General features: G+C 47.7%; 1 protein-coding gene across 1 annotated transcript; it reads right to left on the minus strand.

Moving 5' to 3' along the window:
• Positions 1–17,508: 17,508 nt before the first annotated feature.
• On the minus strand, positions 17,509–18,885 carry CITED4 (Cbp/p300 interacting transactivator with Glu/Asp rich carboxy-terminal domain 4). Its single transcript, XM_017670576.3, has one exon. The coding sequence runs from the start codon at positions 18,599–18,601 to the stop codon at positions 18,038–18,040; it is 564 nt and encodes a 187-aa protein (XP_017526065.2). The 5' UTR covers positions 18,602–18,885; the 3' UTR covers positions 17,509–18,037.
• Positions 18,886–23,017: the final 4,132 nt, after the last annotated feature.

A 23,017-nucleotide genomic window follows, 5' to 3' on the forward strand; every position in this document is an offset into this window, starting at 1 on the left:
GTTTTGATTTCCAATCAAGTGAAAACTGTTTCTTTCTTTCCCTCAAGAACTAAGACCTGCAAACTCGCAGTATCCAACATTGTGAGGCCAAGAAGCAGAAGTGTTAAGAGTGGGTGTGGTAGGCTGAATAATGGCTACCCAAAGAGATCAGGTCCTAATCTTTGGAATCTGTAAATGTTACCTTGTAAGGAAAAAGGATTTTTGCAGATTGGATTAAATTAATTACCTTGACATTGGGAGATTATCCGGATTATCCAGTAGGCTGTAAATCCAATTGCAAGAGTCTTGTAAGAGAGGAAAATCTCAGACACACAAGAGGAGGAGGCAATATGAGGGGTGAAGCAGAGATTGGAGTAATGTGGCCACAGCAAAAGAATGCTGGCAGCCACCAGGAGCTGGAAGAGTCAAAGAATGGATTCTCGCCTAGAGCTCTGGAGAAAGAGCAGCCCTGCTGACACACTGATTTAAGGCCAGCGAAGTTGATGCTGAACTTCTGGCCTCCAGAACAGTGAGAGAATGAATTTTGTTGTTTTAAGCCACCAAGTTTATAGTGATTTGTTATGGCAACCACAGGAAACTAATACTGTGGGTTATTTGGGATAACAGTGAGAGAAGCCACTCCCACCACCTCCTATGATTCCTGAAACCTTATATTCTGGCTGTGTTAATGAGGATAAACCGCTGCCCACTCCATGATGGAAAGGATCCAGTGTAGTCAACCTGACACCAGGTGGCCAGATGAAATCCTGCAGAATGGTGATATATTGGGTATACCACATTTGTCTCTGCTGGTGGTAGATTGGACTTAGTAGTGGCATTATCCAGATGCGCCTTGGTGAGACAAACCCATATTATTGAACCCATAAATAGTCTCCATTCTCACCACCATGACCCCGTTGTACGAGAGCATGTTAAGCAAGCATGGGAGGGACTGCAGAGAGAGGCTGCCTGACACCCATGGGATGGGTCATCTTAGCCACCTGATTGACCAGGTGAGGGCCTCCTCCGCCATGGTGAGATTTTATTTGGGATAGAAATATCTTCACACTCTGTGTTTATTTCTGAAAGTCCATCTAAGTGTTTCTTCCCAAGTCTTATCACCAATTCTTCATTCTGTGCCAAGTCTCTTGACCATTAGCCACTGCCCAGAAACCAGTGTAGATCCATACTTCCTGTAATTGCTCAGTCCAGGTGAAGTGGACAGCCAAATGTACTGGAAGGGTGATAGGATTTAGGCAGGCTTGGGAACTAGGTTTTGGTGTATGTTCCAGCTAGGGAGCAGAGCATGTGTAAAGGTCCGGAGGCACCAGAGAGTGTGGTACATGAACAGAAAGAAATCTCTGTGACTGGGTCCAGACAGCAAGGGAAAGAGTGTGCAAGATGGGACATTAGAATTAGACGTCAAGGTTTGCAGGATTCATAAATCATTCCAAAGAGATAGAATTTAACTGCTGTGTGGAGTGAATTACATATTTTGACCAAGGATTAAACCAGAATAGATTTGCGCTTTAGAAAGTTTTCTTCCCAGCATGGAAGATGGATTTGAGGGAGCAAGCCCAGGTGCAGGGAGACTAGTTAGGATACTGCTGCAGCTATCTTGATAGGAGATGTTAGTAACCTAGAAAGTCCCATAGCGTTTCACTAATTGAGTAGCTGTCTACAGAGCACCTGCTCTATGTCAGATCCTGGCTCAGCACAATACACAGGATGAACAGACGCAGGAGACCAGTTACTGCCTGAGGTCATCCAGTCCCCGGGGGAGACAGATGCACAATTACCCAATGCACACGCCACTCTGGATCTTCTAAGTTTGTCTGGCTTAGCAAGGATGGTTTGCAGGTGGCTACAGGAGTCCCCAGACAGTCATCAAATACGGCCTTGAGAGGAGATACGATTTTAGCTTCCTGTGTCATTTATTTAATGCTACATAACAATTCATCCTGAACCATAATAGCTTTAAACTACAACCATTTTATTTACTCTTGGTTCCATGGGTCAGCAATTTGGACTCAGCTGAACAGTTTTGTGGGTCTCACCTGGGATTGGCCATGTGGTTGCCATCATCTGGCATCTTGACTGGGGCCAGATGGTCTGCGATGGCCTCACCCCCCTGCTGTTAGCATGCTGGTTGGTCCGTGGACGGGCTATATGGCTTCTCATCCACCAGTCAATTAGACAGACTGGGCATCTTCACACAACAAGAGAAGAAAGCAGAAAGCTATATGGCCTCCTGAGGCCCCGGCTCAGAAGCTGTACTTAGCAGTCTGAGGCTGCAACACCACCAGGGCTCAGCTCACGTGGATATGGGGTGCTCTGAATCTGTCGCAGTTTTGACACCCTTGCAAATAAAAAAAAACCCATGCTGCATATTTCCCAATTTAGATAATTAATTTCATATATTTTAGACAGTTCCAGTTATTGAAACAACTCCTTTGTTTTCCCTCTGAGAAGCTGAGGAGCACGTCGTCCCCTCCCACTACCTCTGGTGTGCAGCAGGACCGTGGAAGCTGCTCTCGGACTGTATTAGTTTGCCCAGGCTGCTGAACGAAAGCTGCAAACTTGGTGCTTTAAACAGCAGAAAGTTTGCTCCTCCCAGTTCTGGAGGCTGAAAGTATCAGCAGGGTTGGTTTCATTCTGAGGCCTCTCTCCTTGGTTTATCCATGGTCATTTTCTTCCGGTATCTTCACTTGATTGTTTCTCTGTGCATGCATGTGTCTGGTCTCCACCATCCACCCCCGACACACACACACCCCTGTGTCCTCATCTCTTTACATATGGATACCAGTTACATTTGTTTAGGGCCCACCCTGACAACCCTGTTTTAACTTAATTACCATTTTAAAGGCCCCATCTTCAAATGCAGTCACATTCTGAGGTACTAGGGGGTAGGGCTTCAAGGGATAAATTTGCAGGGGACACAATTCCGCACATAACATCTGAAGGGGGGACTTGACCCACCCACCAGGATCCTTTTCTGCTGTAAATGCACAGGGCTGAGAATCCACTCTGGGGCATGCCTGTCCAAACTGGACAGATCCAAACACATGTCTAGACATCACGGAACCAAGTGGTTTGGAAACTTTTTGTTTAACCCCAGAATTTTTGCTATAACATAACCTATTTGGAGCCCTGGTATAAAAGATCAAACCAATGCAAACCAAAAAAATGGGACCTCGATTCTCACCCTGCATACCCTTGAACATGTGTCCAGCATTTTGTTGCAGCCAAAACAAATCAGATCTATCGCCATGGGGCATTCTTTAATGATTATAGTACATTATATTATTTGTCCAAAAGTCTTCCCTCCTTGTCATTGCCATGGCTACCTTTGGTGGAACATACTTCCCTGCCTGATTTATAGGTGGGTTTCCTCCAAACACATTATGAGATGGACAGTGGTGTGCAGAAAGTTCACACTGAGGAGGGCTCCCAGGAGGTTCATTTGTAGGAATGTCAGGAAGGCAGGGCTGGGCAGAGGGAGAAGTGGATCTGCAATGATTTCAACTGAGGTATCTGCTGATCTTCAGGAGCTCTGGAACACAGCCTGCAGTGCTGTGTCCAATTGAGGAAAGGAGGAAGGCCTTTGTTTCTATGCATCGCCCAGTCACTGGCCATGAGTTGCCCCTGGGTGGGGCAGTTCCCTATGACAAGGGTAATTCCCAGTGACAGTTGTGTGCCAGCAGCAGGATTCCCAGCAGCTGGGGAATGGGTGTGTAGGTCCCAAAGCCGGGATATGAGCACCGTGGCATTCACTCCACCACCCCTTTGGCTTTGGGCTAGGCCTTGGGATTCACTTTGGCCAGTGGGACGTGGAAGGGAAGAACAGTGTACTTGTTCCAAGGCAAGGATGTAAGAGTCGTGGCAAGTTCAGTTTCTTCCTCCACCGTGAGAAGACTCAGATAGACTCTTTTCCTTCATCGTGGGTCCGTAATGGAGAGAGACACTGAATCCGACTAAAGTCAGGAGTCCAGCTTGGCCCAGCCAGGATCAGCTGAACTGCAGTTGACTAGTGACTCAGGAGTGTGAAATAATATTTGATTTTATAGGCCACTGAGATGTTGGGCTTGCTGTTTCACAGCGAGGCCTGACTAATAGTCAGTAAGGTGGACTTTACAGGAAGCAGTGAGGTTGAAGGTTTACATTGCACATCACAAAGCAGAACGTTCTTTAAACTCTCCTTAAACACCTTTGTTTTTGTCCCAATAGCTTCTCGGGCACCAGGCATCCCCTCTTCTCTTTCTCTTTTTGCTGCGCAGTCTCTAAGGAGGGTGGGAGACATGGAGCATTTCCTGGAAGGAAGGGGAAGGATTGCTGGACCGCAGATACCATGGGAGGAGGATCCTGATGTGCAGGCTGCGCTGCCTGTTCAGAACGGGTGTGTGTTCTGCCCTTACCTCTTACCCTTCCTCTGGCTAGACTCCCCACAGCTACTCTGCTGGACCTGCTGAGCCCTCCCCTGCCTGCCCTTCCCTAGGCGTCCCTTCAACTCCTGGAGGGCAAGCAGCGCATCTGCCTCTTGTTGGCCATGATCACCACCACCCATGCCAGGCACACAGGCGATTCATAAATGCTTGTTGGCAGGAAAGGCAGGAAGCAGGGCCACCTGGGATTGATCACCTCCCACCCGGGGAATCCTCCCAGTCCTTGTTATGTGTCCCCACAGCCACAAGGCGTCAGTAAAGACCTTGGCTTGGTGTTGCAGTGCCAGCCAGGAAGGAGGCTGGACTTTTGGGCTCAGGACACCCCACCATGGAGGCCCATTAGTTGAACCAGCATGTCTGGCGGGGAGAGAGAGAGGAGTGGCAGAGCTGAGCACTTCATTGGTTGAGAAATGGGGACTCCAGGACTTGCCTCAGAGAGGAAGAGGCTACATTCTCTAACCTTCATTCATTTATTCTATAATTGTTGGTTCATCTCAACTATGCGCCAAGCACTGTTTTGGGTGGGTGCCAAGGTCACAGGGTTTTCCCAAACTCACAAAGTTCCTGCTCACATGGAGTAGACAGTAGATTACTGTCTAGACAGAAAACAAACAAAAAAACCAAGATAATTTCAGAGATTGATAACTGATATGAAGAAAATAAAGTGGAAATGGGATCATGCCAGCATTGCAAGGAGGCAGTTTTAGGGGGGGTGTTTAGGGAAGCTCAAGGGGAAGCCAAAGCTTTCATAAAAAGCCAGTGCCACCAAGGCTCCCAGGGGCTGGGGGGTTCAATGGTCACATTTTGCAGATGGGGAAACTGTAAGCCAGAGCCCAGACCAGGGCTCAGCCCAAGTCTCTTGACTCCCAGGCTTGTCCTCGGGTGGCCCTTCTTCCTCTCCGGCCCTTAACCCGCCCTGTGTCATCTCCAGGAGGAAGGAGCAGAGCTCAGAATATGCAGGCTACACAGGGACCGGGGAGGGGGACACCCTCAGAAATCCTAAGGGCAGAAAACAAAACCACACTGCAGTGGCAAAGAAGTCCCACAGAGGTCTGATTTTCCCCATGATACAACTTCAGTGCTTTCAGAAAAAAATACTAAACATCATATTCTGATCCAAATTTTGGTTTTGATGCCTTTGCCCGTTTGAGGATGTGACCCTGGGAAAGACATTCCTCCCCCCGCTTGAGCCTCAGTTCCCTCACCTGCAAAATCTGAGCCCAGATTTCCTGATGCCAAACCGCTGCATTGTGCAATCCTTGTAAGACCACAAGCGTCTCCCTGGGCTCCTCTGGTCTGGAGCCCCTCCCGCTGCTTCTGAGCCTGTCTCCGCTGCCCGGTCCTGCCCTGAGTCTGCCCACGAGACCATCAGACACAACAGCACTTGGGTAGAGACTCCTAGTGACCTGTGACGTGGGCTGGGGCTTGTTACCATCCTGTGTGCCAACCAGGAAGCAGGACTTGCTCAAGGTCACACAGTCAGTGTGACAGAGCCAGGATTTGAACTACAAGTTCCATTCCGTTTCCTCTGCTCAGGGCTCCCGCACAAGATGGCGAAAACCCACAATGCTTTGGTGTTCTGGGAACTCAGCTTCATTTCCCTGAAAATTCATGTATGTGCAGTGTTGGTCCAGGTGGTGTCACTTGGCACGGTGCTGCCACCTCCTGAGCAGAGGGGGGTGTTGCAACCCATCTCAAGCCAGAGCTATTGGCCCAAACCCAGGGATAAAACCCAGCCAAGAAGCCCCAGACATGGGTCACTTGACCCCTGAAAACAATGAGGTCCAGAAGTCATCTGCCTTTGCTGATCCTTCCCTCTCTCTTCCCACCTCCTGCTGACCCACTGCAGCCCGACTCCCATCCCTCTGCACCCCTGAAATTGCTCTGATAATGTTGGCTTTCACTTCTTGGTTGACAAAGTGAACAGCCTCTTTTCAGCCCTCATTTTAGCTGACTTTCAGCAGCTATAGATGCTGCTGTCCACACGTTGTTTGGGAAACAATGGCCTGGGCTTTCCTGACATCTTCTCTGCTGGTTCTTCTTCACCAGCTGCTCCTTCTCAGTCCCTGCCTTTCCCTTCTCTTAAATGCCTGTGTTCCCCAATGTTCTATCCTTGGACACTTTCTCTTATTACACTGCATCATCATTCCTAAGGCAACCACTGATGTGCATAATACCAAAGCACATTTTTTCTCAGTTCTGATATCACCACTGACTCGGTCCATTTGTCCTTCCTGCTTCCACCTGGACATCAACCCCAGATGACCTAACATGTACATTCTGATCTTATCCTACAGTCCCCAACCTGCTCCTCCTCCTGGGTCCCACCCCAGGGAAGAGCCACCCTGTCCTCCAAGCCACATGTCTGGGAATCATTTCTGGCTACTCTTTTTCCTGTAACCTCCACTTCAACAGGCCATATGAAGACAGCAGGTTGTCCTTGATATCCATTCCCACCTTCTTCCTTAGTAGTAGGATCTCTAAATTCAGCTTAAACACTGGGCCACCCAGAATAAAGACTATATTTCTGAGCCTCTTTTGTGGCTAGATGTGAGCAACCTCCAGAAACTGCCCTTCCCCTCTTTTCTCCTCCTTTTTGGCCGGAATGTTGATGTAATATCTGGGCCAGCCCTTTGGGACCAGGAGGTTTAATCTGTGAATGACAAAGCGCTAAAGTAGACAAACCTGGTTATTGACACTGATAACCACACCAGTCCTAGACTGCCTCCCTCATCCACTTTAGTTAAACTGCTCTTATTCTGTCACCTAAAGCTACACCCCTTAGCCTAAATAATCTGGGTATGGAGTTCATTCAGCAAAAGGGTGTCTACTTATGCCAGACATTATGTTCCATGCTTTTTCTTTTTTTTTCTTTATTGGAGTGTCATGATATACAATCTTATATTGGTTTCAAGTATACAAACAGTGGTTCAACAGTTACCCGTATTATTAAATCCTCACCCTGACTAACTAGTGCGGCTACTATCTGTCAATATAGGCAGATGTTACAGAATCATTGGCTATATTCTCCATGCTGTACTTCAATCCCTGTGACCAATTTATTATGACTGAGAATTTTTGTGCCCCTTAATCCCCCTCCCCCTTCCCCCTGGTAACCACCAGTCACTTCTCAGTATTTATGAGTCTACTGCTATTTTGTTCATTTTGTTTTGTTTTGTTTTTATATTTCACAAATAAGTGAAATCATATGGCATTTGTCTTTCTCTGCTTGGTTTATTTCACTGAGCATAATACCTTCTAGATCTATCCATGTTGTTGCAAATGGCATAATTTCTTTTTTATGACTGAATAATATTCCACTGTGTATATGTACCACATCTTCTTTATTCATTCATTTATTGATGGACACTTTGGTTGTTTCCATACCTTGGCTATTATAAATAATGTGACAATAAACACAGGGGTGCAAAATCCCTGATTTTGTTTTTCTTCAGGTAAATTCCTAGAAGTGGAATTGCTGGGTCATATGGCATTTCTAATTTTAGTTTTTTGAGGAACCTCCATACTGCTTTCCACAGTGTCTGCACTGATTGACATTCCCACCAACAGTGTAGGAGGGTTGTCATTTCTCCGCGTCCTCGCCAACACTTGTTATTTCTTGTCTTTTGGATGGTGGCCTTTCTAACTGGTGGGAGGTGATATCTCACTGTGGTTCTGATTTGCATTTCCCTGATGATTGGTGATGTAGAGCATCTTTTCATGTGCCTGTTGGTCATCTGTATTTCTTCTTTGGAAAAATGTCTCTTCAGGTCCTTGGCCCATTTTTTAATCGGGTTATATGGTTTTTTTGGTGTTGAGGTATATGTTTCATGCTTTCTCAAACCAAATCTCTCTTAAGGCCTATTACTTCTGTCTTTCCCATCTACCCCACTTGGCCACCTCTTGTCCTAGGGCCCTCATCATTACTTGAGTCAATGTGACAGCTTTCTCAGGGTTCTCCATTTCTCCACTGTGACCCTCTTGAATCCATTTTGCTCACAGCAGTCATAGTGATCTTTCCGGAATACAAACCTAACTCTTTCCATTCTGCTCATATACTCCATGTCTTCCCACTACCAGCAGGTTTAACTTGAAAGTCTTCAGCCTGCCTCTCAAGGGTCATCCTTCTTTGATGCTTTCTTTCTTTCTTTTTTTTTTGATGCTTGCTTTCTTTAAGTATATCCCTTGTTCCTCTGACCTACATGCTACATGGTTCTCCACCTTACTGTACTTGTTGCCTCTCCCAGTCAAGCCTTATTCATTTGTGCCACCTGGCCATTGCACTGCACACATTGTCACCTCCCCTGGAATTTCTTTCTTTCATGTGCTCATGACTAATTCTACCCCATTCATTCTACCATGTGGACACTAGTAGATGTCACAAATTTTGGTAAGTCCTTTCACAGCAGCAACTCATGGGTTAGTCCTATGATTATCCCCATTTTACAGATAAGGAAACTGAGACTCAAAAAAGAGAAGTGAATTATCCAGGTTCTTCTAAGTTCCAACAGTTCTCTTTATATAGGACTCGGGCCTCTGACATCCTCTCCTGCCTCCACCAAGTCCTCTGGGGTGAGACTTGAGTTCTAATCTCAATTAAGCCACTTAATACCACTACTTGCTATGGTACAGACTTCTGGTTGTCCACTAAACTTCATCTTTTCCATGTTCTGTAGTAAGTGAGTTGTTGATGAACACATGGCTGCCATAGAAACCACATTTCCCAGTCTCCCTTGCAGCTAAGAGTGATCATGTGACTAAATTCTTTTCAAGAGAATATGAGTGGAAGTAATGTGGGAGTAACGTGCGTGTATGGGGCCTTAACACGTTGCTTGTGCTCACCTCCTTGCTCTCTTCTTCCTGAGAGCCAGATGTGGAGGGGTCTATGACCCAGCGTCCACCCCACGGACAAAAAAAAGCCGACTTGGAGTTTAACCAGCTATCTTGGCTCATGAGGTTGGGGTTATGAATGACAGAACAAAAAGAAGGAAGCAATCTGGGTCTAAATAATTGGGGGGAGCTAGGAAGAAATATTTTCTTTTCTTTAAGCTACTTAAAAAATTTTCTGCTCTTTAAGCTACTTAAAATTTTTTCTGGCTCCCTCTGATATAGCAGTGGAGCTAACAGTTAAATATCTCTTACACTGCATATTATCCTAAATACATTAAATCTTTTAACTCAATAAATTACCAGCTGTGTCATAATAGGCAAGTCACTTCACCTCCATGAGCCTTGATTTCTTTGCTCAGTTTCCAGGTTCTACATAACCAGGAATAATAATATATTGTCAGATCATTAGGGTGTTAGGTGAGACATTATGAGTCAATACTGGGTGACCTAACAGGCAGACAGCTCATGGGTGTAGGGCACTAGCTGCAAATAGGAAAGACTTTGACACAAAGAAGAATGGGAGAAGGAGGAGGAGGAGATGAAGCATTGCTCTTTCAAAACAGTTGTGGAAAACTGAAGAATTTTTTGGGATTCCTTACACTAATCTTACAGTTTAGTATTATTTTATTTTGAATCACATGTAAGGGAACAGGCAGACTCACCCAAACCAAATGAAGGAGAGGTGGTTCTTCAAAGGAAATTTGGGGAAACCTTTTACAGGAGAAGGGTGCTGGATCCAGGAAGGCATGAAGAACCAATGCCCACTTCTGCCTGTGGGTGTCCCTCTGCAGGCGGAAGATCGTCTTTCCGCCATTTATGTGGGACATGGTTTTAAGTCACCCTCCTCACTCTGGCCTTCTTTTCTGGACACTATGAACAGCTACTGCTTACTCAGCACCTAGAGAGCTAATGTTGGAAACAGCATTCACTCCCTGGGAGATTCCTGCGTGCCAGGCAGCGAGCTGGGCACATCAGACTTTAGTTATTTAATTTGACCAGTTCGATGTTATGTATCTGTATGCATTTTAGATTAGAAAGAAAAACAAAAACAGAAGCTCATGGTGGTAAATTGCCTTTGCCAGATGTCATATATGAAGTTTAAGGCCAGAATTTAAATTCAGGTCTGTATGATCCCAAGCCCTGGGCTTGTCCCTCAGCACCTGTGGCTAGTCTGTTACCCTTGCTTTCTGGGTGCACAGCCCAGGTAGACACAACTTCACAGGTGTGTCCAACTATGTTTGAAGAAAACCAAACCATTTCTGTCCTTATTTAAAACCATAGACGCTATTGAGGGAAAAAATAGAGATTTAATGACATAAAAATTAATAACTTCTGAAAGGCAAAAGACATCAACAACAAAGTCAAATGACCAGCAAGAGATTGTGAGAGAGTGTTTGTAGCATTTACAAAAGAGAAAGGTTTACTACTCATAATATATAATGAACTCAGAAATCAATTAAAAAAAAATGACCTAGTAGAAACATGGGCAAAGGTATGACAAGTAATTCTTAGGAGAAGAAATACAAATAGGCAATTAATATCTTTGCTGATAAAGAAATAGAAATTAAATAACCTTATTTTTTAATTTGGAGAGGTAAAAATTAAAGACATTGCTAGTGTGTAATAGAGTGCCGGGTGTGAGCCGGCAGGCATTCACACAGAATTGGCAGGAAGGGGAATGGGATCAGCCTCTCAGAGAGCAGTTTGGCAGTGGCTATCACAGTTGTATTTGCTTATCTTTTCTGATCCAGTAATTCCCCTTCTAGGAATCCACCCTACAAAGATGTTCCCACATGTGTTCAAGGCTCAGTATACAAGTATGCTCCTTGTAGCATCATTTGTATCAGTGAAATGTAGGAAGCATCAATAGGAAGCTGGTTAAGTAGATTATACACAATACAGTCATTAAAAAGAATGAAGTACACAAAATGGATATAGAGGGCAAGTACCTAAACTTAATAAAGGCCCTATATGACAAACCCACAGCCAGCATTATACTTAACAGCAAGAAGCTGAAAGCTTTTCCTTTAAGATCGGGAACAAGACAAGGATGCCCACTCTCCTCATTCCTATTCAACATAGTACTGGAGGTCCTAGCCACGGCAATCAGACAAAACAAAGAAATAAAAGGCATCCAGATTGGCAAGGAAGAAGACAAACTGTCCCTGTTTGCAGATGACATGATATTGTACATAAAAAACCCTAGAGAATCCACTCCAAAACTACTAGATCTAATATCTGAATTCAGCAAAGTTGCAGGATACAAAATTAATACACAGAAATCTGTGGCATTCCTATACACTAACAATGAACTAGCAGAGAGAGAAATCAGGAAAACAGTTCCATTCACAATTGCATCAAAAAGAATAAAATACCTAGGAATAAACCTAACCAAGGAAGTGAAAAGACCTATACTCTGAAAACTCAAAGACACTCATGAGAGAAATTAAAGAAGACACCAATAAATGGAAACACATCCTGTGCTCATGGATAGGAAGAATTAATATTGTCAAAATGGCCATCCTGCCTAAAGCAATCTATAGGTTTAATGCAATTCCATAAAAATACCAACAGCATTCTTCAATGAACTAAAGAGAATCGTCCTAAAATTCATATGGAACCACAAAAGACCCTGAATAGCCAAAGCAATCCTGAGAAGGAAGAATAAAGTAGGGGGAATTATGCTCCCCAACTTCAAGTAAAAGACCCCAACTTTTTCAGTTATATAAAAGTTTGTCATTTATGAAAAAGAGATGTATATTATGTATGTGTATAAAACATGTAACTTAATGTACACATTATATGTATGTGGGTGGAAAAACTTGGGGGTCTTTTACTTTTTGTAATTTCTAAATTGGTTGAAATGATTTTGACTCAAGCATCTATTAATTTTGACTAAAAACTATGTGTGTGTTTTAAAAACTAACAATGACTGCTCACATTCTCTGTCAGGCCAGGCTAGGCTGTGGTGGGTGCCAGGGGAGAGGGTCCTGCTGGCCAGATGTGCCAATTTTATGACAGAGCCCCCAGCTGGTGCTGCTCACTGGGAAGAGGCAATGGAGTAAGTCCCTTTGGAGACCACCCTGTGATGGGCTGTGGAGGACTTCCTGCCTGGTCACAGCTGCACCCTCCTCCGTGGGGGATATCTGGACTTCATGCTTATTGCTGTCTGACCTCCACTCATCCTACAAACAACAGCAACCTCTTCGCAAGAGCCCTGTGCATCATTGAGTAGTTTGCTTAACCTCTTGGAGCCTCAGCTGCCTAGAATGAGGCCAGCAGAATAAAATGAGGCCAATGATTACACCCACTCAGGAGTTGTTGTGAGGCCTGGAGCAGAAAGTGCACATCAGAACTGCTGCTTGCTGGCCCACCAGGAGGTTAGGGGAGCCTTGCAGTCCCTGTCCTCCTCCCTCAGTCCTGCTGCACTGCCTGGAGCCAGCAGTGCCCACGGAGGTAGGAGGGGCGGGGAACATGGTGCTCAGCCTACAGAGTTGAGATAGCTCAAATAAGCTAGGGTCACACATTCATAGTTGAGCTGGGTCTAGAGCTCCCCAGCTCCCAGCTCCAACTTGGACACCAGCTCTGGGCCATTTTTCAGTCAAGGCTCCCAGCTCAGGGCCAGGAAGCAGTCACTCACTCCAGTGCTAACTGGTACCCACTATGAGCCACACACAAGGGGGAGTGGGGATGATGATGAATTGGGCTCTGTCCTCAGAAACTTACAGTCTAGCGGGAAGGACTCCTCATCAACTCAGATATATGATGGACTAGGCCTTTCACAGTGGAAGGGGCCCTGGGGAGGGTTTTCCAGGCCAAGGAACAGCATGGTGGAAATACAGGGGCATAAGGAGCATCGTGTATTCAGAGCCTGGGTGGCTGCAGTGGGGGGTGGGAAGGTACCTGGAGGCTGGCTGGGACAAGGCTCTTCCCTCCTGTCCCTGTGGTACTGTTTTCTAGCATCTGAGCAACTCCAAGGAGCAAGGACTTACTATCACCTTAGTTCATTCCCAAGAAGCCTGTGGTGTCCCCATTTGACAGGTGAGCTTAGAGTAGCTTCCTTTGTTCCCTCTATCTGTGGGGGCATGCTTTGGCCCTAGGGCTTCATGTGGATATCCTCCCCAAGTTGACCAACATCCTGTTCTTCCATCACCACCAGCCTGCAGGGCTTCCCAGGCCCTAAGCTGCTCAGCAGCACCTGCTTGGAAGACCAACATGGATCCTGTGTTGCACACTCCAGGCTGGCGCAGGTCTCAAGTTCCAAAGTGCGTGCAGGTCTCCTCTCTCCAGATCAGTTGCCTAGGGGTGGAGGTCATGGCTATTCACCCCTCACCCACCCTGATCAAGCAGCACCACCTGTTTGCAATGTGCTCTCAGAAACCCAGTCTTGCCTGTATTCTTGCACATATACCAATGGGATGATGCTCCCCACTGTAGAGAAGAAGAAACTGACGCCTTAAGAGACTCAGTGACTTCTGCCTCCCATGGCCACAAAGTGACAGAACCAGGCCTGGGACTCAGCTCTAGCTCCACTCAGGCTCAGGCCCTGGGCCAGCCCCAGCCTGGGGAGGGGAAGGGCCCTGGATATACCAGAGTGGGCATGCTCCCCCACCTCTTACTGGAGTGACTTGGAGGAGTAATTTACTATCTGAGCCCTAATCTCCTGACCTCTGCAATGGAGGTAAAAATAGCTAACAGTGCTCTTCACAGGGGTAGGTGGCAGTTAGAGGAGAGGCTGGAAGAGAAAGAACACCTATTGGGTGCTGTTGGTCCCATCATGCCCCCACACAGTAGGTCCTCATCAAGTTCTGACAGAGTCTTACAGTCAGCAGTAATCCTGATCCAGCGCTTCTAACAGGAGGGTGGCAAAGATTTAGGGAAGGATGGATTAAGGAATTCAAGGGAATTATTTAGTAATCAGCTAAACAAGCTAAGCTGCCTGGGAAAGATGAGGATCAGACTATTCATTTAAGTTATTTAACAAATGACTATTAAACACTTAGCTGACTGGGAGCGATGATGAGGATAAGGATGATGGCAGTTCTCAATTATTGGGAATGTATCAGATACTTTAGAGTCTCATTACATTAACCTTTTAAGGTTGATATTCCTTAAAAAGAAATTTTTTTCCTTTAATAGAGGTGCTAGTCAGGTGTGACACTAGGGAGAGAGGCAAACGAGGCACCCAGAGCACAGATTTGAGGAGACACTTGTTATGACTCTTATGACACCCTTGTCACCACCCTGGGCTCTGATGGACACTGTCCGTAGATTGTTGCCCCAGGCACTGGGCGTGCTGCCAGCAGACATCCTTCCCCCGGCAGCTCCTCTAGTTTTGCTCGGCAGTGGAGGGCTGCCTCCCCAGAGTCACAGCACTTCCCTAGGCAGCCCCCTCCAGTGACTGATGGGAGAGAGTATAATGGCCCAACTTAGGATAATTCTGAAGCTTCTAGCTTCAGAGCTTCCCGAGCAAGGCTCATGTTGGGTCTGTTTTGTAGCTTTGTCTGTTTACTTCTGCTCCGTCCCCTCCCTTCCACAGATGCTGACCCCTGGGGTGCTCCTAAACAACTTCTTGCAAGCTAAATACCATCCACTCTGCTTTCTGGGGACCCCAACCTGCAATCGGGTTACCTTTGGGGTAACCTGATACCAGCTGGTTAAAACACAGCCTTTAAAGGCTCTACTATAAAGGTACTCCTGAAAAGCCAGGGCACAGGGATGATAAACTATAAACTACACTGTTTCTAAACACCTTATCTGAATCCATTTAATCTCCTCTATAGCACTTTGAGAGAGACACTATTAGCACCTCCATTTTATAGATGAGTTCAAGAGAGGTAAGACTTTCCTTGAAAAAACAAAAACAAAAATCTACTTGGTAATGAAACCCAGTCAATCAGAAGATGATTCAAAATAATGAACTTCAGCCTGGGGAAACTTGCCTATGAAAAGGGAAAAAAAAGATGGAAAAATGTCTTGTCTGTGCCACGACTCAGTTCTCAACCCCAAGGGAGCCTGAACCCCAACCCTGAGACCCAGCCCAGGTATGGGAATACAATCCACAGGACCAAGGATAACAGGCTGCCTTAGGAGGTGGTCCCAGAGAAGAGAGAGGTATTCACTGGATCCAAAGGAAGCTGGTGTGATTACCTTAGGAGAACCAAGACTCGAGGTCAGGCAGCTAGTAGGAGCTGCTTCCTGAACTGGATCCCAGGGCTGTCAGACTACAAGCCTCTAAGTGCTGGCAGGAAGGAAGCTCCATCCTCCTCTCCAGCTGGGAGAGTTGGAATCCTCTGAAGGGTGTCAGGGATTTGGGGATCCAGGTGGTAGGCCCCGTCTTAGCTTCTCTGTCCAGCTGTGTGCTGTCCAACTTGTCAGCAGCTCACTGGAAAGGATGGGACGACTAGCTCAGCAGCTGGACTCCCTCTTCTATCCAGGCCCTTTCACTCTAGAAAGAGGCAGGTGTTGGGTTTCCATTGTAATCCCTTCCATATGGATAGCACTTTGGAGTGGAATCCATGAATTTGCTCCTCACTTATTGTGAGGCTTATTACCTTATGAAAGAGCAGGGCAGAGATATTAGCCCCATTTTACTGGCAGAGAAACTGAGGCCCAGAAATAAGGGAATCAAGATAGTGTCCAGGTCCTCCCATCCCAATCCAGCCCCTTCATTTCTATCTCTGGTCTGGGATTCTGAGCAAAGCCAGGTCAAACGCTAGCTTTCCTAAGCCAGGAACTCAGGCCAGTCTCTTTCCAGAAGTCTCTCTGACCTTCCTCCCCATCCTGTCCCAGAAATCTCCATTATCTAAAGAGAGACCTTTATTCATTTTTCCAAACACCTCCTGCTGCCCACTCCATGTGCTGGTGGCTCCAGCTAGGCCTGCCACAGTGTGCTCTGAGTGGGCTCACAGGCTGGAGGGCATCATGTCAACCAACAAGCTTGGCGCAAGTGAAGCCCAAACACTGGAGACAGAACTCAGCTCTGTGTTCCTCTCCACGGTCTCTGAAGTTCATTCTTTCCTCTCCAGACCGGCTGCTCTGGCCTAGCCTGGTCTTTGGTGTCTCTGACCTGGCCTCCTCCCTGCCTTCAGGCTCTCTCTTTCAGTCCTTCTCTCATACCCCTGAAGCACCTGGGGATCACTCCAGAGACTCAAAAGTAGAGGGTGGCCAGGAGCGCACTCTGGCGATCAGGACTGATGCCAAATCCTGCCGGGCCTGGGCGAGCTCCACGTCCCTCATCTGTGGAATGGGGGCTCTTCCTACTTCACAAAGTTGCTGTAAAGCCATTAGATCTTTGCTGTATGTTCTAGAGACCCCACGGTTTCCTGGTATATGTCTGTACTTATATTCCTCCCTGCTTTTGAACAGGCTCTTCGCTTGAAGGCCACCTTCTCCAACTCCTAAAGATGTATTCACTATTCAAGGCTCTGCTCCTCACAGGAAATGTCACCAACTCCCTGAAACCTAGACTGATCCCACTCCAAACAGATGAAACTACTCCCTCCTCTGGGTTTGCCTGCTTGACCATCCTGTTTTCTAGTCTTGATGCACTCTTCCTTGCACCAGGGTGAGTGATTTTCAAGCCTGTTACTCTCCTACTTCCTCATGGACTGTGACTCCATGAAGGCATGTATCAGGTTGGCACAGGGTCTAAAGCTGACACCTTTCTGTAGAATAATCACTATCATTTATAGAGGGCTGCCTGAGTGACTGGCACAGTGCTACAGGCCTCACATTGTATTTCATCCTCATAACCCAGAAACTGGAACCATCTCTCTCTGAGGAAATAGCCTAAGAAGACTGAATGGATGCTGTCTTGGAGAAGGCAGAGAGCCACAGTCCCAAGCCAGGACTGTCTGAATCCTCAGGTACCACCCAGCTGCCCTCTGGCCTCCACACTGCCCTGGGTAAACAGGTGAGGGTAGCACCACCAGGCTCTCCTGCCATCCCAGGAGCTGGGAAGTCCACTGTTGATGTCCTTGGGTGATTTTGCCACCTGACGGCAGCCTCTGCCTTCTAGATTGTGACAAAACAGTTGCATAACTCTGAGACATTTTCAAAAGAAACTGTCAGTTTCCTCTCCTGGGCACTGCCAGGGCTGTGGCCTCCAGTCCTCCCAGGGTCCCCGATAGCCTCAGGATTCTAGAAGCCAAATATAGTCAAGGGTTGGAGTGATAAGGAAATGAAAACACAAGACTGTAGTGACCCAGTTTTATTTTGGTTTTGGAGGCCACATGGGACATTGCTTCACCCTGCAGGGGTTAGGCCTGTACTATTGTCCCCTCCCTAAGGCAGTGGAGGTGGGGAGAGGGCTGGAGGCCAGGTGGATGGATGGCTCCAAGGACCCAGTGACCACAGTGGGTTGCGCAAGGAGAGAGGGTTAGCAGGCAGAAGCCTGGAGGGACTCAGACTGGGGTTTGGGGTGGTGGAGAGTCCAAGAGGGGAGGATACAATCCAAGAATGGGGAGACCGAAAGGGGGCCCAATCCCCTTCACTTTACCACCGAGACACGGAGACAAGAGAGGTGAAGCCAAACTGTCACCCTGCAGGGGGCAGGGCGTAGAGTGAGGCCAGGCGTCCCAGCCCGGGGTTGAGCTCTGCGCGGTAACTGGCTGCCTCCACCCTCACGGAGGGTGTGTGCAGGGCCCAGGCGCTTTGTGCGGAGTCCGGCAGGCAGTCAGGCCCCCTTGTCCTCTCTGGCACGCCAGGCAGGAGCCCGGCCGCGCTCAGCAGCTTACTGAGCCGGCGGGCGGCGCTGACCCCAAGTCCGAGAAGCAGTCGAACTCGCTCTGGCCCAAGAAGAGCTCGGGCAGCTCACGCACGCGGTGCAGCCCGAGTTCCAGCTCCAGCGACGTCAGAGCCTCCTCGTCGATGAGTTCGGCGTCCATGCAGCCCAAGGCGTGCGCGGGCGGCAGCGGCGGTGGAGCCGGGGCGTCTGGAGCCGGCTGCAGGCCGGGGCTAACTCCTGGGGTGCCGGGGGGCGCGGTCGCACGGCCTGGGTACAGCGTCGTCGTCGGCTGCAGGTGCGCGCTGCAGACAGTCGGCGGCGGCGCGGCCGCAAAGGGCTGGAAGGCGGCCGGCGACCCGAAGGCTCCGTAGGTCAGGGCCCCGGGTTGGGGGGGCAGTGGTGGCGGGCCGAGAGGGGTCCCGCGCGGTCGCAACCCGCTGTCCAGGCCCGCACCCGCGAACGGCTGCAGCGTCCGGATCGCGTGAGGGCCTTGGTGGGGCGCGGAGGGTGGCGGCCTCTGCACCAGGCGGTAGCCCTCAGCGAGCATCAGGTGGTCGGCCATGGCGGCAGGCCGGCTGCCTGCAGGGGCGGCGGGCGGTTGGTCAGAACGGGCAGTCCTCGGTCCTGGCTTGCTGCTCCTTTGCGGCGAAGAATCCGAGCCCCGTGTGCTCCCCGCAGCGCGGCCGCGCAAAGGAAAGCCGGGGCCGATCCGTGCTCCAGCCCGGCCCGGGACGCACGGAAACCAGAGCTTCTGCCGCAGCTCCGGCGGCAAGGACTTCGCACACCGACCGGGTCCCGCTGTGAGACCGCCGAGCCGCGCGTACCCAGACTCAGTGACATTTTATATCAAGAGGCGGGGATTCTCCCCGCCCCCTGACTCTCACTGGCTGGAAGAGCCGCTTCTGGGCGGGCCGTGCCACGCCTCCAGGAGGCCTCGACCGGAGCTTCGCCCTTTGGACCCAGGGCCCCGCCGCAGGCTGTGGGTGCTGCTCTGGGGCGAGATGTTTGGCACTTTTCAAGGGGCTGGGTCTAGCTGTACAAGGCTCAGGTTCCGGCCTGGCTCGGTCCAAGCTTGACTTGACCAGAAAAGGGTGGGAGGGCCAGGGCTTTAGGCCCCCAGAGCCGCAGGATCTCTTTATTTTCCAGATGGAGAAGGAGGCTCATTGAATGAAGGGGTTTTCTGTGAAAACACGGAAAAGCCTTGATAGCAGCGACACTCGAACCCAGGCCTTGTAAATGCCACCTCTACATAGGGCACAAGGACTTTAGCGGTGCAGGGTCCCGCAGAAGGTCAGCTGCCCATCCCCATAACCCCAGGGGAGCCAGTTGCTCCTCCTCCAGCTCCCACTGGCTTGTCTGTAAAGCATGTACCGAGTTGTTATTAAAGTAATTTATGGGCATGTCTCCTCAAGGACTTGTTCATCTTCGTGTCCTCAGCAGTTGGCCCGCAGCCTGGCCCAGAGCAGGCTTTTAGTAAAAGTTGGATGAAAGAACAAATGATCGAATGAATTGCAGCTCATTCATCTGAGCTCCTGTTTCTTCATCTGCAAAATGGGGTCAAGAACAGCATCTACCCCACTGGATTATTGTGAGGGTGAAATGAAGAGAGGCATGTGCAGTCCCCCAGCACAATCCCCTGGCATATAGTAGGTGCTCAAAATGTACCTCAAATAAATGAAAGGCTGGATTTAGTTCTGTCTCTAGAGATCTTCTGAGTGGGGCATGTAGCACCTTCCTTTGATAACAATAACTTGGATGTTTGGAGTGCTTTATATTCTACAAGCGTCTTATTGGGAGCAGGGCTTGGATTATGAGCCCCATTTTGCAGAAAAGGAGACTGAGGTACAGAAATGGAAGGTGGCTGTCCTGGCGTCAAGCATAACCAGAGCTAGCATGTGAATGCCTGGTTCTTGCAGGTAGAGAAACCCCAGGTGCCAGGAGATAGACTCCCTGAACCTTGCCTTCACATGTTTGCCACTGTGTCCCTTCTCTGGCTCCCTTCCCCCAGTAGTGTCCTTGGGACTTCCTGGAACTTGGGTTTATCCAGTTGGTGCAGAGGGGAGAACCCTACAGTGAGAGTCCAGAGGCCCAACTTCTAATCATATCTCCACCACCCACAGGCAGTATGACCGTTGGGTGTTGGGAGGGGGATGTCACTTGATTTCCCAGGACCTCAGCTCTCTGCTCAGTGAAGGGGATCTTGTAATCCCTGCCTGGTCACCTTGAGAGCTTGGGGGAAGGTTACAAGTGACCATGGGTGTGACTGCATTTTTTGCAAAGTGTAAAAGCTGCACACTGAAACTGATTCTCCTGACTCTTTCCATTTAAGTCTTCACACAGAAATTCCTAAACCTCTGTGCTCCTCAGAGTCACCCGGAGGTGGGGGCTGGGAGGAGCTTTGAAAAGTACCAACTCTTTGGTCCCACCCAGACCTCCTGACTTGGAGGTTTTTTTTTTTTTAAAGTGTTTTTGAATCATAAGAATTTATATTTTTAAAAAGCAACCCTGTCATCCTGGCATAGTTAGTCTAAGGACATCAACACTAGGGAGCTACTGAACAGTCTTCCTTTAAAAAAAAGTGTGAAAAATTCTTAAAAAGTTCTTTGATTTAGTCAGCATACATTTATTGAGCACATACCCTATGCCAGACAGTGTTATACTAGTGTTTTTTAAGCTTCCAGGGTCAAGTAATTCTTTGAGAATCTAATGAAAGCTACAGATAGCATAGTCACAAACTATTGCGTATAAATTTGATGGGTTAGCAGATCTCTGCAGGATCCATTGTGTCCCTAGGGGTTCATGGGGTCTACCTTCCCTGTTAGGTACTTGAGGACATATAGTCAACAACAAATCAAATCAAATAATTAGTCACATGTGGAGAAACTATCCATATGGTAGGTACTATGGAAAAAAGGAAAAATAAAGTAGGGAAGAGATTGGGATTGCAGGAGGGCAGCTTGCATTATTGCACAGGATTATCAGAATCAGCCTCATTTTTGAGACCGTGAGGTTTGAGCAAGAACCTGGAGGGGAGGACAGTAGCTAGTTGCTGTCTGGGGCAAGAGTGGTGCCAGCAGAGGAATAATGGGAGTGTGCTTCTAAAACTGTAGTACCGTGGACTGAGGCATCAGCATCAGCAGGGATCTTGTTAGAAATGCACCTTCTCGGGCCCTACTCCAGAACTGATCAATTTCTGAATCAGAAACTGGGCTGGGGCTCAGCCATCTGCATTTTAATAAGCCCTGCAGTGATTCTGAGCCCCTGAGTCAGGATAAAGCCTCAAGGCAGGTGTGAGCAACAGCCAGGAGGGAGTGGGGCTGGAGCAGAAGGGGCCTGAGGGTAAGGGCTGAATCAGACATGGACTGGATGCTTTACATATCTTATTTTATTTAATTCTTATAATAAATGTGTGAGTAGTTACTACTATCATTCTCATTTCACAGATGAGGAGACTGGGACTCAGAGAGACAAGTGACTTGCCCAAGGTCACGTGGAGGAGAAAGAGGGCAGCTCCACTAGCTGCCTCCCAGTGTTCACTCTCTTCCTTACCAGCCTACTGGGTAAACTCCTGCCTCAGTATCTCCAGTTGTTTCCTTTGTCCAGAGCACTCTCCTCCCTCATCTCCATATCTGCCTGGTTAATCCCCTCACATGCTTCAAGTCCTTGCTCTTATCCTGACTACCCCATTTAACTGTAGTAATTTCCAAAAATACCCACAAATTCTTTGATATGCCTTCTTAAATCCCCTTTCCTTGAATGTGGGCTGGACAGAGTGAGTCAATTCTAACAAATAGAACATAGCAAAAGTGACAGTGTTATTTCCAAGATGAGGTCATAAAAGATATTGGGAGTTTCTTCTTGCTCTCTTGAATCACTTGCTCTGGGGAAGTTAGCCGCCGTGTCATGAAGACACTCAAGCAGCCCTGTGGAGGGGCCCACATGGCAGAGAACTGAGGCTTCCTGCCCACAGCCTGTGAGGAACCAAGGCCTTTTGCCAGTGTCCATACGTGTGAGCTATCACAGAAGTGGATCCTCAAGCTCACTTAAAGCTTTTGTGTGTCCACAGCCCCAGCTGTGAGACATCCTGTTTGCAACCGTGTGAGAGACTTTGAGCCAGAATGACTTAGCTGAGGTGTTCTTGGATTCCTGATCCATAGAAACTGAGATAATAAATGTTTGCTGTTTTGAGCTGCTAAATGCTGGGGTTATTTGTTACACAGCAAAAGATAACTAGTACATTATTACAGCAACCAGTCCCTGGTCCATCCTCCCAATGGCTCTTACTTTGCTCTACTTTTTATTTTTTCCTAAGCATTTATCATCTTCCATGCATTGTTACTTATTTATTATGTCTAATTATTTATCTCCCTGCCACTTTGTAGCTCTCCACAGGCAGGGAACTTTGTTTCATTTATTAATTTATCTCCAGCCCCTAGAACAGTGTCTGACACATACTAAATTTAATTTAAAAGGAGATATTATAAATATAAGGTGAATCTGATTTTGGAAAAATTAAAATGTAAAAAGGAATTCATGGGTCCGAGAATCTATAAAATGCGGTTGTAGGTGTTCAATAACTGTCACAATGTAGAATAACAGAATGCTGATTTTGTTGAGGGCAGCAATGTGTCCAGCCCAAAATCAGACACATTCCTGGCCAATGAGATGTAAGAAGAGATTGGGTGGGGTTTACTGGGAGACATGCAGAACAGGTAAATCCAAAGAGACAAGCAGGTGCTGAGAGGAAGGGAGCGCGGGGAGCAGCTGCTTAATGGGAACAGGCATTCCTTTTGGGGTGATAAAAATGTTTTGGAACTGGATAGTTGGTGATTGTACAAAACGGTGAATCTGTTAAATACCACTGAATTTTCACTTTAAAAAGGATAATTTTATGTTATATGAATTTCACTTCAATTGAAAAAAAAACCCAAATGGATTCAACTAGCACTCACTTTTTGTGCTTTGCCTTTCCTCCCTT

The sequence above is a fragment of the Manis javanica genome, chromosome 4, assembly GCF_040802235.1.
Source record: "Manis javanica isolate MJ-LG chromosome 4, MJ_LKY, whole genome shotgun sequence".
Classification (NCBI taxonomy): domain Eukaryota; kingdom Metazoa; phylum Chordata; class Mammalia; order Pholidota; family Manidae; genus Manis; species Manis javanica.

Bases quoted from the DNA above. Each gene is read 5' to 3' on its own strand.
- CITED4 (XM_017670576.3), bottom strand. From the start codon at position 18,601: ATGGCCGACCACCTGATGCTCGCTGAGGGCTACCGCCTGGTGCAGAGG.